Raw genomic sequence first — 13633 nt, 5'->3', positions numbered from 1 at the left:
TCGTGAATCGGATCCCTGTTCGTGAATTGGATCTCTGTGAGTCGGATCTCTTTTCGTTTCTCTCCGCCTGATGAAGACCGCTTGTGTTGCGATCGAAACGTCGTGGGTTTTTTTTTCAAATTGTTTTTATTTAAAATGTATTTTATTCTTTTTATTTTCTATCTACGCGACTTTACCGATAGAACCAAGAATATATAGTCGGATCCCTGTTCGTGAGTCGGATCCCTGTTCGTGAGTCGAATTCCCTACTCGCGCTCGTCTGAAGACCACGTGGTTACCTATTCTGTCTATGAAATATAACCGCGTGTCTTTCCCATCCGGTCTGTGAAATGTAACCACGTGTCCTGCCTATCCTGTCTATGAAATCTACAGTCGAGTGCCACGTGTTTCGGGTTGCGTGCAGTTGTCGGCGCTCTGCGGGTGAGTAAATCAGCCGAAGCAAAGTCGTAACCGTGCTGATTTCTTTTCTTCCTCTCACGGTAATAGTTTCACGAGACAACCGTGTGCGCGCCAGCGGAAGCTTTGCCGTGAGTTTTGTGGTCAAAGTGTTTTTTTTTCAACAAAAATTGTGTTCTAGAGAGCAAGGTTCGTGTGCGTCGCGTTATCAAAGCCTCGGCCTAGGCCACTTTACAGGGCGGCGCTAACTCGCACAGCCGCTGTATTGTTTATTTACAATAATTACACAACTACGCGGGTTTAATTGTTCACAGCAATCTACGTTGTGGTCCGCTGTATTACCGGTTTGCCGTGGTTCCGTCATGGGCTAAGGGTGCGAATTTTGCGTTTCGTATGCAGCTCTCCTCGCTTAATCCACTGCTGGATAAAGGCATCGCGTGGCCGTGTCGTTCCCCCCGGGGGTTGTTTGGCCATACTTCACCGCGTTTGGTCAGTGCGGTGTTTGGATGAAGAGGGGGGGGGGCGTCACCGGCTCTGATACCAGTCGCCACATGTTCGCCGTGGTCTGGAGTCGAACTCGTGTCTCACACGCGCCACCTGTATGAATGTGCTGTGTTACAATACTGGATTCGGTTTTAACGTAAAGCCAGGGATAGCACGTTGAGCACAAGTGTATCGTTTTAAGGGATAACTGGGTAGTAAAACGATGCAGCTTGATACAATTTATCAAGCTGTGTTAAGCAGAAAATATTTAAAGTTACTGTCAAAAAATGCGTGCATTTAAAGGCCGTGTCTTTGGTATTGTGTGGACGACGATTGTAGATCGTGCGTCCTTTTTAGCTTCAACAAATCCCCAATCTAGATTAAACATCCTGGAAATAAAGAGCATTCCCAAATGTCATTGGCAGTGGTGCACAATTAACAAATAACTACGCATTCGTCAATAACACTTGTCTTACGTGGAAAATATGTAATAGGCGACGTTTTAGGCAATGGCTTTTCACAGTACAATGTCCTTTTGTACAGGACGTAACTAATTTGTTTCGTGTGTTCTTTTTCTTTCAGATCGTTGAACGCTACCATTTATTCCTTATGTTCAACAGTACACTTTCTCAAAAGACAATTGTAACTGGACACATTTGAATTATTTTCGACATTTCACCAACATTTGGAGAAGTGCAGATCCTGAGAGTCCTTTGTAGTAACCATGGCACGTGAAACTGAAATTAAGTAGATTCTTGTGCAGTACATTTATTACGAGCCATGTGTGATCTTATGCTGAATTTGGACGTGTCTGTTGTTCCTGAGAACAGCAAATCACAGAGTAGACAGCATGCAAGGGACATTCGCTTTATGAAGGGGAATAAATCCCGTGAGAGGAGAGATAACTTGCGCCACCAGAAGTTACAGATCCAACAATTGGATACAATTCAACATCTAGACAAGCAAAATGTAAAATTCAAGCCAGAGTCCCCGACGAAAACATATTTGAAGAAAAGCAACAAAGAAATGAAAGATGCACTCAATGGAACGATTAAACACAGCAGTGTGAAATTGCATAGGAAAAACGCGAAAATGAAAGGTCACAACATGTTAGACGAGTTTTCCAATGGAGCTGCAAGGCCAGAGAAACAAGTCACCGTTACGGAAGATGTGCCAAAGACTTTTGCCAACAAGAATCCAAGCAGGTGAGTTGGTTCTCTGTCTGTTTTGCACTGCTACTTGGGTACAAACTTTAAATAAAATGGGAGTGTTCGGTCCAAATAGTGAAAATCAAACCTCAATGTAATTGCAGGTTTCTGCCATAAAATCCGACTTAAATTTGGATTTAAATATTTTGGTCACATTTTAATTACTGCATTGTTTTTATTTCAAATGAGACACTATTACCATCATGGGTTCATATTCAGGTTTTGCTACCTGTAATTGAAACAGACTCTTAAGTTATTTAGTGGTTTCAGCCCAGTCACCAATGAATCTTCAAAAACAATTTGGGCAAGCACTTATTTTGCCCAAATTTCTTTGCATGAGAATTCAAATATCAGTTTTCTCTATAACGTGAAAGGTTACACTATTCAGTGAGAGGTCCGAATGAAACGTGGATAGAACACCCGTGATAATTGGGGGATAATTACACACTCAAGACAGAAATAGGAACACATAACAACACATTTTAAAGCGATGCATTAATCACGCAAACAAGTCAAGTATTACATTCTTTAATTTAAAGTAGTACAATCATTATGAGCCTTCGTCTTATAAATCAATTTCATGTGAGCCAGTCGCATTAAAGTAATGATCAGCCACGACAGAAGTATTGGTCCTGCCGTATTTCAGATCTGCCTTATGTTCACGAACACGGTCGAGACATGTCGTTTAGTTTCCCCAATGTAACTGCTGCCGCAGATACAGCTTAGTTTGTAGACTCTGGGATATTGCATGTCAGGAATCTTGTCCTTCACAGATGGGATCAGGTCACGAATTTTATGCACTGTTAAATCGGACCTCGATCTTGTGTTTGTTCACGTTTTTGGAAATCTTTTTGGATCTTTAGATGGCTCCTTGTTTGGATCTTTAGATGGCTCCTTCCTCACGGTTTGGGTGATGGTTTTGTGGATTGTGTAGTCAGAATATCTATTCGCCTTGAGAGCCTGGTGTACGTGTTTTAAGTTAACTGGTCAGGTGTTCATGGTCGGAGATACATTGAGCTCTATGGTGTAGCGTTTTTATGAAGGAATTCTTCTGGGATGGATGTTGGTGGGAATCAGGTTTTAGGTAGGCGTCAGTATGGGTTACTTTCCTGTAGACAGTGGCTCATTGAGCCATCTGGTCTCTTTTTGATTAAGACATACAAGAAGGGTAGCATGTCATCCTTTTCTACTTCCACGGTAAATTTGATTGCTGAGTGTATGGAATTGATGTGGTTGAGGAATTGTTCCAGAGCCAGTCGGCCATGTGGCCAGATGACAAATGTGTCATCCACGTACCTCTTCCACAAGGACGGGCGTAGAGTGGATGCCTGGATGGCGTCCGTCTCCAATTTTTCCATGAAAATGTTGGCCACAACCGGAGATAAGGGAGAACCCATTGGAGTGCCTTCAGTTTGTAGAATGTTCCATTCCAAGTGAAGTATGTATTGGTGATGCAGTGTTTCACAAGGGCTGGGACATCAGCATTCAGTCCTTGTTGAACCAAATCTTCAATTATTGCAATGGTATCGGGCACAGGAACTTTGGTGAACAAAGAAACGACATTGAAACTAACGAGCAAATCACCTGGGGACAGTGAGATGTCTTTAATTGACGATACCAGATGAGCTAAGTTAAGTACAGAAGAGGTGGTCTTACCAGTGAATGGCTGCAAGGTCTCAGACAGATATCGCGCCAGTTTGTAGGTGGGTGAGCCAATGGTGGAGACGATGGGATGAAGGGGGGTGTACCTTCTTTATGGATTTTTGGTAAGCCATATAGTCTGGGTGGTCTAGCAGCAGAAGGTATTAAGGAAAACCGTTTGGTCTGTTTAATTATTTTTATTCACTTCATTTTTATTACTGTTATTTTTTCTATCTACGTGAATTTACCGAAAGAACCATAGAATATGAATTCCTGCAGTCACGAAAGTTTTAAGTCAAAATTATAGTTACTGTTCAGTGTCAATTGTGGAATTTCACCTCCACTACTCATGAACTTGAGCTGATAATGGGAAATTCCAGATGAGCATGTTATCAAGTTTTGTATTAGTAAATATAAAAAAACTGACATTTAACTTCATACCAGAACCCTTCAGATTTTTATTGGTTGTGGCACCTGTAGTTTATACAGTGTTTATCATTGTTTAGAATGAGCTATATATATTAAATGAATGTTGCAGAATTATACAGCATGGGTAAGCCTTCATCCAACAGTAGACAAATGGCAGTAAATTATTATTGTATAATACTCTGGTTCTTTCGGAAAAGTCACCTAGGTAGAAATAAAATAAAATATTTCTACCTACGTGACTTTACCGAAAGAACCGAGAGTATGGATTCCTGCAGTCACGAAAGCTTCAAATCAAGATTGTATAATATGCTACACTGTCTTATGTGTTGTATGTGATGGGTGGTCTTCCAGGTATTTCGGCCTCGACTGTGAAATGGTGGGAACAGGGCCTGCTGGTGTGTGCAGTGAGCTGGCCCGATGCAGCATTGTCACCTACTATGGTGACGTTGTGTACGATCGCTATGTGAAACCAAGGAACCCTATCACTGACTACCGCACGCGATGGAGTGGCATCACTGCTAAAGATCTGTCCAAAGCTATCCCATTCCATCGGGCCAAGAAGGAGGTAAGGAACTGCACCTACTACCAGTGACTGAAAGCAGCACATCGTACACTCGCAAATTTGGTTAAAGTATTTTTATGCTTTGCTTGCCACACCGGTAGCAGGCTTCACCCTCTTTTTTTGCCGTTAACATCATACTTGGCTTGAGTGAATTATGCGGTGCAATGATTAATTATGGGACATTTTTCAAAGTATTTAGTATGAGGCATAAAACAATTGAAACTTTAAGCAGACCCTTCAATGAGTAAAATTAATCAACCTATCGATATTTGGTGGCCCAAATTAAATAATTTTAGATTTTCAAGTTCTTTTAATGTCTGACCACCATAATCATGATTAATTCAGTAATGGGAAAATTATTTGGCCCGGGCTGTTTCCCTGGTGATGTCCTCCATGGCTCCTCTAGGAGCCGACAGACCAACAGATGCTCGGCGGTCTGTGTTTCTCCGCAGTCACAGGTGTCCATGTCATTAGAGTAGCCCCACATCTGCACTTTGACTTTTGACTGGCCGACTCCAATTGAAAAGCAATTTAATCAGATCCAGCGGGGAGATGTTCAGCAATGTCGATGTGCATTTTGACGTCCTTGGTTATTGTCGAGTCATCTTCGCCACATTCCCAGTCATGTCGCCATCGGTGACTTTAACCGAGTTATGATTTTTTAAAGCACATTTTTGAAGTTGTAAACGTAGACTGCTATATTTTTTTCAGAGTTTGAGCTTCATTACCCATATAAAACATAATTGGGATGTATGTTAGTCACTGCCATAATAATTTTTATGTGTTATAAAACTTTAAGGCATATGTTTAGGAATTAATGTTTCCCCACAAGTAATAAATGAATGTTCCGATTATAAAATGTGAAAAGTTAGATGTGCAAATTGGATGTGTGCCATAGATGAGGAGCTGACCAAACGTTACAGCCAAAGCAAAAATATGCTGCTGTGCAACACCAAGCTAACATTTTAATAATTAAAAGAATGTCTCTATAAGCCATCACATCATGAATAATTGAGTAACTTTTTAAAATAAAATGGAGATTGCCTTCCGTTTTTGGTTCAAGGCCACCACATGTACTTTACCAAACATGTACTTCACTTTTTTTTGTGAGGATGTGTAATTGTCACAGCGTGTTATTTATTAGACTCATTAGACTCGTATCAGGCAGCCCTCGACTTACGATTGGGTTCCTTTCCTGAGACCCGTTCATAAGTTGGAACACAATGTACTGTATTTAAATACACATACGGTCAGTGTTATACAATGTGTTAGTTCAACACAAAAGGAAGCATCGTTAAATGTACGTTCGAACGTAATAAGTACTGTATAGTAAATGAAAAATAAAATAAATATAAAAAGAAAACTAGTTTTATTTCTTATTTTTCTGTTTAAGTTACTTTATTTTGTGTTTTATTTTACTTATAAAACTTTTATGTTTACTTACATTATTTGATATTTTATTTACTATACAGTATGTATTACATCCGAATGTACATTTCTTATTTGTGAGGTAAGTATAAATACAAATTAAACTGGTTGTATTTTTACTTACCTTGAGTAAGTAAAGCAAGACAGCAAAGTAAAACAAAAAAGAAAACTAGTTTTACTCTGCTGTCTTGCTTGTCAGAAGGGGCGTAATTAGTCCCCACAATTGCATACACACATGGGGCCAGGTGCGCGCATGCATACACAACAATTACAACGGTTCCCCATATAGCCTTAATCGTGCTGTTCGCGAGCAGTGCCTATGAAGGCCTCCATGGCACATGAGGGGGTGGGTGGCCAACACCACCCCCGGCTGCTTTTGACTCCCCAGTAGCGGGGGGGGGCACGCACACTCACTTTCACACATGTGCGAGCGCGCACACAAACACTCTCAGCTGGATGGTGTGAAGCATTACATCTCGCAGAGGATTGCTCCGCTGAACGAAATAGTTAAGTGGTTCAGTTCACAATTGTGAGTTTGCAAGTCGATGTTAACAAAAAGGAAATCCCATGGAAGCTGGTTCTTAAGTACGGATGTTTGTAATTCGGGTGTTTGTAATTCGAGCACTGGCTGTATTAATTTTTTCATGGATATGTATGTGTTGAGCAGATTGTCCAGATCCTCAAAGACAAGGTGGTGGTGGGTCACGCCCTGCATAATGATTTCAAGGTGATCGGTGTGAAAGTAGCTGAGTCTCTGCAGCGAGACACATCACGCTCGAAGCTGCTGAGAAGCATGGCAGGCCTCTCCACACAGCGCATTACTTCCCTAAAGATCCTCGCAAAGACCTTGCTCAAAGAAGACATACAGGCAAGCAAAATTCTCTTATATTGACTGGTCTTGTTTTGTTTTTAATACTTTTTCTGAACAAGATGTTTACTGTCGTTATCTCTGCTTCAACCCGACCACTGAGTGTCATGTTTAAATACAGGAATTACGTTTTTATTCGTCATTAGAACTGTTTTATTAATTCCAACATATCGAAGGAAACATTGTAATATGCATGAGTTCTGGATTCGCGAGTTCCACGAGTTACTAAATGTATACAAATTCCCTATTCGCGAACCACCGGATTCCAGTATTCATGAGTGTACGTGCCAGACCACCAACACCGGGGAGGTGCGTGCAGAATTTTACATTTGAAACTTTTAAGATTTAGGCCCCCCCCCCTGCCAGCTTAGTCCTCAAGTCTCACAGTAATCCTGCTCTGAACTCCCTATTGTGCATTTTTACTTCATACGTACTTACAATAAGTCAACTCATTTGTACATTTTGGTATTAACGAGTTGACTGAGGTCCATTAAAAATTATGTTATTTTGTTGTATTTTTAACGCGAATGAGAATCCCCCCCCCCCCTGCACGGAACGTGTGTGCGTCGCTAGGGGCGCGTATGCGCAGATGCGTGCTTTGGTGTGCGCTCGGAGGTGCAATGTAATAAATAACAAAAAACAGCATTAAATTGCGAATTCAACTATTTTAAACGTGACGGACGTGAAATTAAAAGTAGTGCTGGCTCACCACGGGGCTTATGGCGTGCTACCTGGGTACTTTTTTTAAACGTTAACCCCACGGTTCGTGAGCCAAATCCATCGCAAGTGTCAGCCACACGCAGACAGACGGACAGACAAAAATGCCTTTTTATAGGTTAGATTTACCCTTTTCTCCCCTATGTTCGCTCCTACCAGGAACGTAACCCAATTGGGACAAGGTTTCTGCAATTCCAAATTCTGCATTTGCGAATGTTTTCAAGAACGTAACACTCGCGGATGGAGGATTTACTGTAATTTAATACTGAGAAACTGGACCAAAATAGCACACACTATCCAACCGTGAATTATATTAGACATTGATATACTGTACATATTTCATTTTTGGTAGTATATCAGTTTGGGAATTTATTTTTACTGAAGGTTTCAACTTTAGGTTGATCTGCCCTGCCTATTTTATTTTGCTGTTGTGTTTTCATTATTTTTATTTCACACTTAAATATTTCGTGTAAAAAGATATTTTAAACCTAATTATGGCGTTGGAGTTTTTGTCAGTTATCCACAGTGTACGGATTTTAAAGATGTATTTAGCTTACCTGTTTTAATAATGGTGTTCCTAAACTATTTTTAAGTCCTAGGTCTTGCCGTTACCACAGGTGTATAAATGCTTCATAGTGTAGTGAAATAACTTTCTGCAAGTGTTTTATTTTTTATTGAAGTATAAACATATTTCAATTTATATAAATGAGTACATTTGTATCCTTTCTGATATCTTTAAATCTTCAATTACCACATTCAATTTTATTCACGGAGAGATTTTGATATGTTTTTATTTAGCTGGAGCAGCTTATTGGCCTAACAGTTGAGTCATATCTGGGTTGGGTTTTGACAACTAACATTCAGCTTCATTCTTCTGATAATGTTGTGTGTGTACTGAAAAAAATAACAACAGTTTTTTAGTTTTTACGTATGAAAGATTATTTACAAGAGAAGGCCTCTTTGTATGCCATTTTACTATTGCCAATTTGACATAATTGTGCAAACTGTTTCCTCCGTTGATTATTTATGGAAGTCTCCTGAATTAGGAACAGCTTTGCTTGGTATTCATGATTTTCTGGGCTACATGACCCACTGTAGAGTAGTGAACATTCCCCCTGGTTAAATTCTAAATATTATTGTATTTAATTTAGTAAACGTGAAAACATTTAGATTTGTGATTGTCTGCCATTGTATGTGCACAGATGGGAACTGATGGACATTCCTCTGTGGAGGATGCTTGGTCAGCCATGCAGCTCTTCCGCTTGGTTCAGATTGACTGGGAGAAGGAGCTTGATGGGCAGGCACAAGAAAACCCCCAATCAATCGAAACACAAGTGGCTGCATTGCCAACTCAAAAAGCTGCCAATTGTAAAGTGGAAGTCACATTCAAGCCAAAAGTCAAAAACATGATGGAAAAAAGCAATGAAGAGCTATTTAAATGTTTAAATTTAATGCTGGGGAAAGATAAGGAACATGAATGCAAGACTGGCAAAGATCTGTTTGTTGCTGGAACAGAGAAATGCATCGCAAGGGAAGAAAAGGACAAACGCAGAAAAGGACGTGAAATTTTAGGAAAAACAGATGATAAATCGCTGGTAACTTTCATCACCACAGGAAAGAAGAGGAAACAGAAATGTAAAGTGGTTGAGGATCGTAATAAAACCTCAAATTTGAAGAAACCATACAGTAAAAAATGTGATGGATCCAAACACGTTGTTTTTGCCAAACACGTTGTTTTTGCAAAACACCAGGCAAAAGATGAGGCAGAACCAGCAATAAAGAAAAGGAAAAAGTGCACATAGTCAAAAACGCTACCCAGGTGCATTCCGAAGGGCGCTCATGCAAATTCAACCGAATGTACAAATTGTACAATTCTGAAAAGTGCAAATTTTATGTGACTGGGCTCACGTGAAGAAGGGGGATATAGGCAATGAAAAAAGAAAAAAATCATTAAACCGTGTAATTGAGAAAATGAATAGAAACTACCACAACCAAAACAGTGTGCTGAGATGCAAAGTGAAATGATAGAATTGCCCGTTGAACAAGTTGTCTGAGATTTAATCAAGAAACATATTGAAAAATAGTAAATCTAGACAAAAACAATGCCAAGAAAGCAGCAGCAAGAACTAATATAAAAGCAATCCGCTTGAGCCTGTTTCTGATGAATCGAGGTGAAAAGTGTCCCACCGCTCCAACAATGGTGTTGCATTCTTCTGCATTTAAGTTCTTAAGACATTGTTGGTCCACATTCCAAATTCTTATGGAGATGGCCAGTCTATCCACAAAATGCTATGTATATTATTGACCATGGAGGGGCAATAGTCAACCGCCAACTGGCGTAAGAACATAATGTTTAATATGAGAAACTGGAAATACAGTTGCATATATACTTCAAATCCAATTTGTAACTTTTATTGAGGATCGGAAGGATGTGTTCATATTTCAAAAAGTGGTATAGAAATATTTCAGTATGAAATTCATTGTTTACCATTATTATATTTCACTTGTAAATTAGAGATGAATATGGTATGGATGAGTTTTACAACTTTTTAGAAAAATTATATTGCAGGATCACCGCGGTTTTTGACACCATGTACAGCTCTGGTATATGGGATCTCGACCAATGACATTTAATTGTTTGTCCAAGTAAATACTTCCATGCCTTGATGAATCTTACTGTACTATGCAAAATTGTTGAACACTTCCATTTGCGGGACACTGGAGTCATCTCAAAACAATAAACAGTGTTCATAAGTTTAATGTTATTTTTTAGCCGATGGAAGAGGCTTGATTGGGGAGTTTATGCTCATAATTTGGTCACGAGAATGATTTACGAATGCAAAATAAATTAGCGTCACTTATTTCATTCGTTGCCTAGCATGAAAAGATTTGGCGCCTCCATATTTTTGTCAAGTTTTACAGGTAGGAACAACAGTTCCACACTGCCCACCAGGGATTATTTGTCTGTCGTGCATAGCCCCTCCCAAACATGTATGCTCCCGGATTGGTTGAAGTGCGTCACGTGACCGCGAGCTTTCTGTCGTGCACGAATGCGCTGTCCCACCAAGTTCCTACCTGCCCACTCCGAAGGAACGTGTTTCAGTCGTGTGAGCTGTCGAGGTCTCAGCTGAAATGATGGTCCATTGACCCAGTCATGGTGAGGTAATCGTGCATTTGCCTGTATTGAGACTTTGGAATTCTGCCTTGCTATTTCCAAGACAAATCTTGATACATTTTGACAGTTTTTACAAGAATTACTTTGTCAGAAGATTATTATTAAGATTATTATTGTGTTATATTGATGTCTAAATTAGTACATTGTATTTAATATATCGGTCATGTGCCCAAATATTTGGTTTATGCAAAGAAACGCTTTCGCATATCTAAATGTATTTACAATAAAAAATATACAAGTCCAGCACTGTGTGTGTATTGCAACTTACCACATGGTGAATGATATCTGCTGTTGGTGCCTTATGATGACTGCATCTGAACAATTCAAGCTCTGTTTAACACAGGCTTTCGTGACCAATATCCATAATAGGAGATTTTGGGTTGGATCGGGTAAATGTGTCGTTAAAACCGCCACCATCCGACACAGCCAATTAGTAATGTTTATCACGTCAATTGGCATGCTTTGTTTCCGTGACAAACCTTACTAATTGGCTGTGTCCGGTGGTGGCAGGTTTAACGACACATTTACGTGATCTAACCCAAAAAACCTCATGGATAAATTAAAACTTCTTGCAGTTTGAATGTTTCAACAATTATTTTAGCAAAAATCGATAAATCGCCTTAAGCACATGAAATTAAGTTGTGTACAAACAGCTACACGTATTCATTCTAGATTTGAAGTTTTCGTGACTGCAAGGATAAATACTTTTGGTTCTTTCGGTAAAGTCACGTATGTCGATGTCCATGTGCTGCTGTATGAATAATTGCACAGACATTTAGGCTTTGACTCGAGCGATCACCAATTAAAGCTTATAAAGGGATGTGGTGCCTTCGTATGCTACTTGTCTTCCCAGTTTGGATATTTTAAAGCCACGCAAGCCAATCATTTAAATCCGCGTTGACTTATAGGATGCCTCAGACATGTTGAAGAACAAGTTGGCATGTTTACTTTGCCTGACCCAAATAACCCAGGCTGCCAGGATTGCGGTGCAGATTATGAACCACAGCTTCCAACGCTTCCCACCTGAGGAACGTTCATCTGAGGATGTATTGGATGTCCCAAACTCCCAATATATAACCAGACAAGCCACATTTGGAAGTCTATATTTCTGTAATAAAGTATTATGTTTATGGTGTTAAAATAACAACTATGTTATGAACTAAACCACAGCACTAATTGTATTTGCAACATTTTAAAGGGTGTCAATGGTTTGACAATGGGATATTGAATTTACACAACTCTTAATACAGCAACCCAGACAAGCAATGTAAGGAAACCATTCGGTTGTCCAGGTCTCGCATTCGAACTCTTATTCTATAATTATTCTTTAATATATCACTTTACAAGGAAAATAATTTTGGTGGGGTTTTTTTTGTCCAATTATGTTTGAGTACTTGTATTTACGATATTACTTATATTTCCACTTTATTCCAGATGTTAAATTTTGCATTAAAAATACACATTTAAATGAATATAACTATTTTAATGTAATTTATATATATTTTAAATAGTGCTGACAAGGATTATGAACATTGTTGTGGAGCTGTGTAAATTTACGAAAATGGCACATTTGTGTGAACTGCTAATGTTCTCAGTAAACCTGGAGGCATGCACATCCATCATCCCAGCCAGATGGAGCTGATAGAAGATGCACATTTTATTATCGATTAAAGCTGCTGTTAAATAATACAGGACACCTGAAGGCGTTAGTTCATATTACTTTTGGCATTGCTTGCCTAAATTACGTAGGGAAAGAAATTAAACTGCCATGTTTGGAAATGAACGGTAAATTGACATGCTGTAATGAAAGCTGAGAGCATCTACTCAAACTTCCCCAAACTTAATCCTGCTAGCATTTACACTTCAATAATTTAGGTATTGGCAACAGTGTCCTGTGCTTCAAAATGATCCATAGTGCTCATGAGCGTAATCGATGAGTGCACATACTTATTTGATATTCATGATTGTGTGGCCTTTATTTCTGCCCATATAAAAACCAAGGGTGATGGGAGGGAGAGTAATGTAATGTAAGTGGCCGTTGAATGGAAGTTGGACACCATCCAATAGCTCATTAACATTCATTATGTGTCTGCACAGCATCGGACTGCTTCCATATACAGTACAGAAATCATTACTTTGCATGTTGAATACAGTGCAATGTTTCGTATTTATGTATTTACAACTATATCGAAATTCAGATTTATAGATTACAATAATGTACAAACATTTAGCATTGTATAATTTTGCATTTTATATTTTTTAAAGGTGATATATCGGCAGAGGCAAGGTTAAGTAAAGTGGAAGAGATTGAAACAGCCAAACTAAGGATAAGGATACTTAATTTTTATTGAATGTATAAACAAAGGATGAATTTGTTTTCATGCTTTATGGATTTCTGTTGATAGGTGGAAATTCCACGAAGTTTTTTTCTTCCAAATTCAGGTACAGACAGTCCCTGACATACGTACACCCGACTTATGAACAGTCAGTCGCACTTACGAACCAGCTTCCATGAAATATTTTTTTACGTCGACTTAAAACGCAAACTCGCACTTTCAAACTAGAAGGAGGAACTTTTTTGGTAGCGGAATGATCCTCTACGAAATATAATGAGTCAGCTCGCGCTGGGAGTGAATATTCATGCGAAATCTCAAACCACCTCTGTGTAATGCAGACGTTAGTGAGTGTTGTTCCTTAGGAATTTAGTCGGAGTTTTCATAAACTTT

The 13633-nt window shown here is 39.2% G+C and overlaps 1 protein-coding gene across 5 annotated transcripts; it reads left to right on the top strand.

Moving 5' to 3' along the window:
• The first annotated feature begins 337 nt into the window (after window positions 1-337).
• LOC144738086 (uncharacterized) lies at window positions 338-11150 on the top strand. 5 transcript variants are annotated; one of them, XM_078621003.1, is made up of 6 exons: window positions 360-420; window positions 796-885; window positions 1462-2084; window positions 4509-4722; window positions 6815-7015; window positions 8935-11150. In XM_078621003.1, the coding sequence occupies exons 3-6, from the start codon at window positions 1660-1662 to the stop codon at window positions 9532-9534; spliced, it is 1440 nt and encodes a 479-aa protein (XP_078477129.1). In that variant the 5' UTR covers window positions 360-420; window positions 796-885; window positions 1462-1659; the 3' UTR covers window positions 9535-11150. The 5 variants fall into 5 exon arrangements, with proteins under 5 accessions (XP_078477122.1, XP_078477129.1, XP_078477149.1 ...); XM_078621016.1 differs by having other exon boundaries at window positions 402-527; XM_078620996.1 differs by lacking the exon at window positions 796-885 and having other exon boundaries at window positions 338-420.
• The last annotated feature ends 2483 nt before the right edge of the window (window positions 11151-13633 follow it).

The sequence above is a fragment of the Lampetra planeri genome, chromosome 3, assembly GCF_965212315.1.
Source record: "Lampetra planeri chromosome 3, kcLamPlan1.2.h2, whole genome shotgun sequence".
NCBI lineage: Eukaryota > Metazoa > Chordata > Hyperoartia > Petromyzontiformes > Petromyzontidae > Lampetra > Lampetra planeri.
This window is presented reverse-complemented; position numbering and strand designations above follow the sequence as displayed.

Excerpts from the sequence above, each read along its gene's own strand:
- LOC144738086 (XM_078620996.1), top strand. The coding sequence starts at position 1,660 with ATGTGTGATCTTATGCTGAATTTGGACGTGTCTGTTGTTCCTGAGAAC. Across the intron at positions 2,085-4,508 it reads GCCAACAAGAATCCAAGCAG|GTATTTCGGCCTCGACTGTG; the intron begins GTGAGTTGGTTC and ends GTGGTCTTCCAG. Across the intron at positions 4,723-6,814 it reads TCCATCGGGCCAAGAAGGAG|ATTGTCCAGATCCTCAAAGA; the intron begins GTAAGGAACTGC and ends TGTGTTGAGCAG.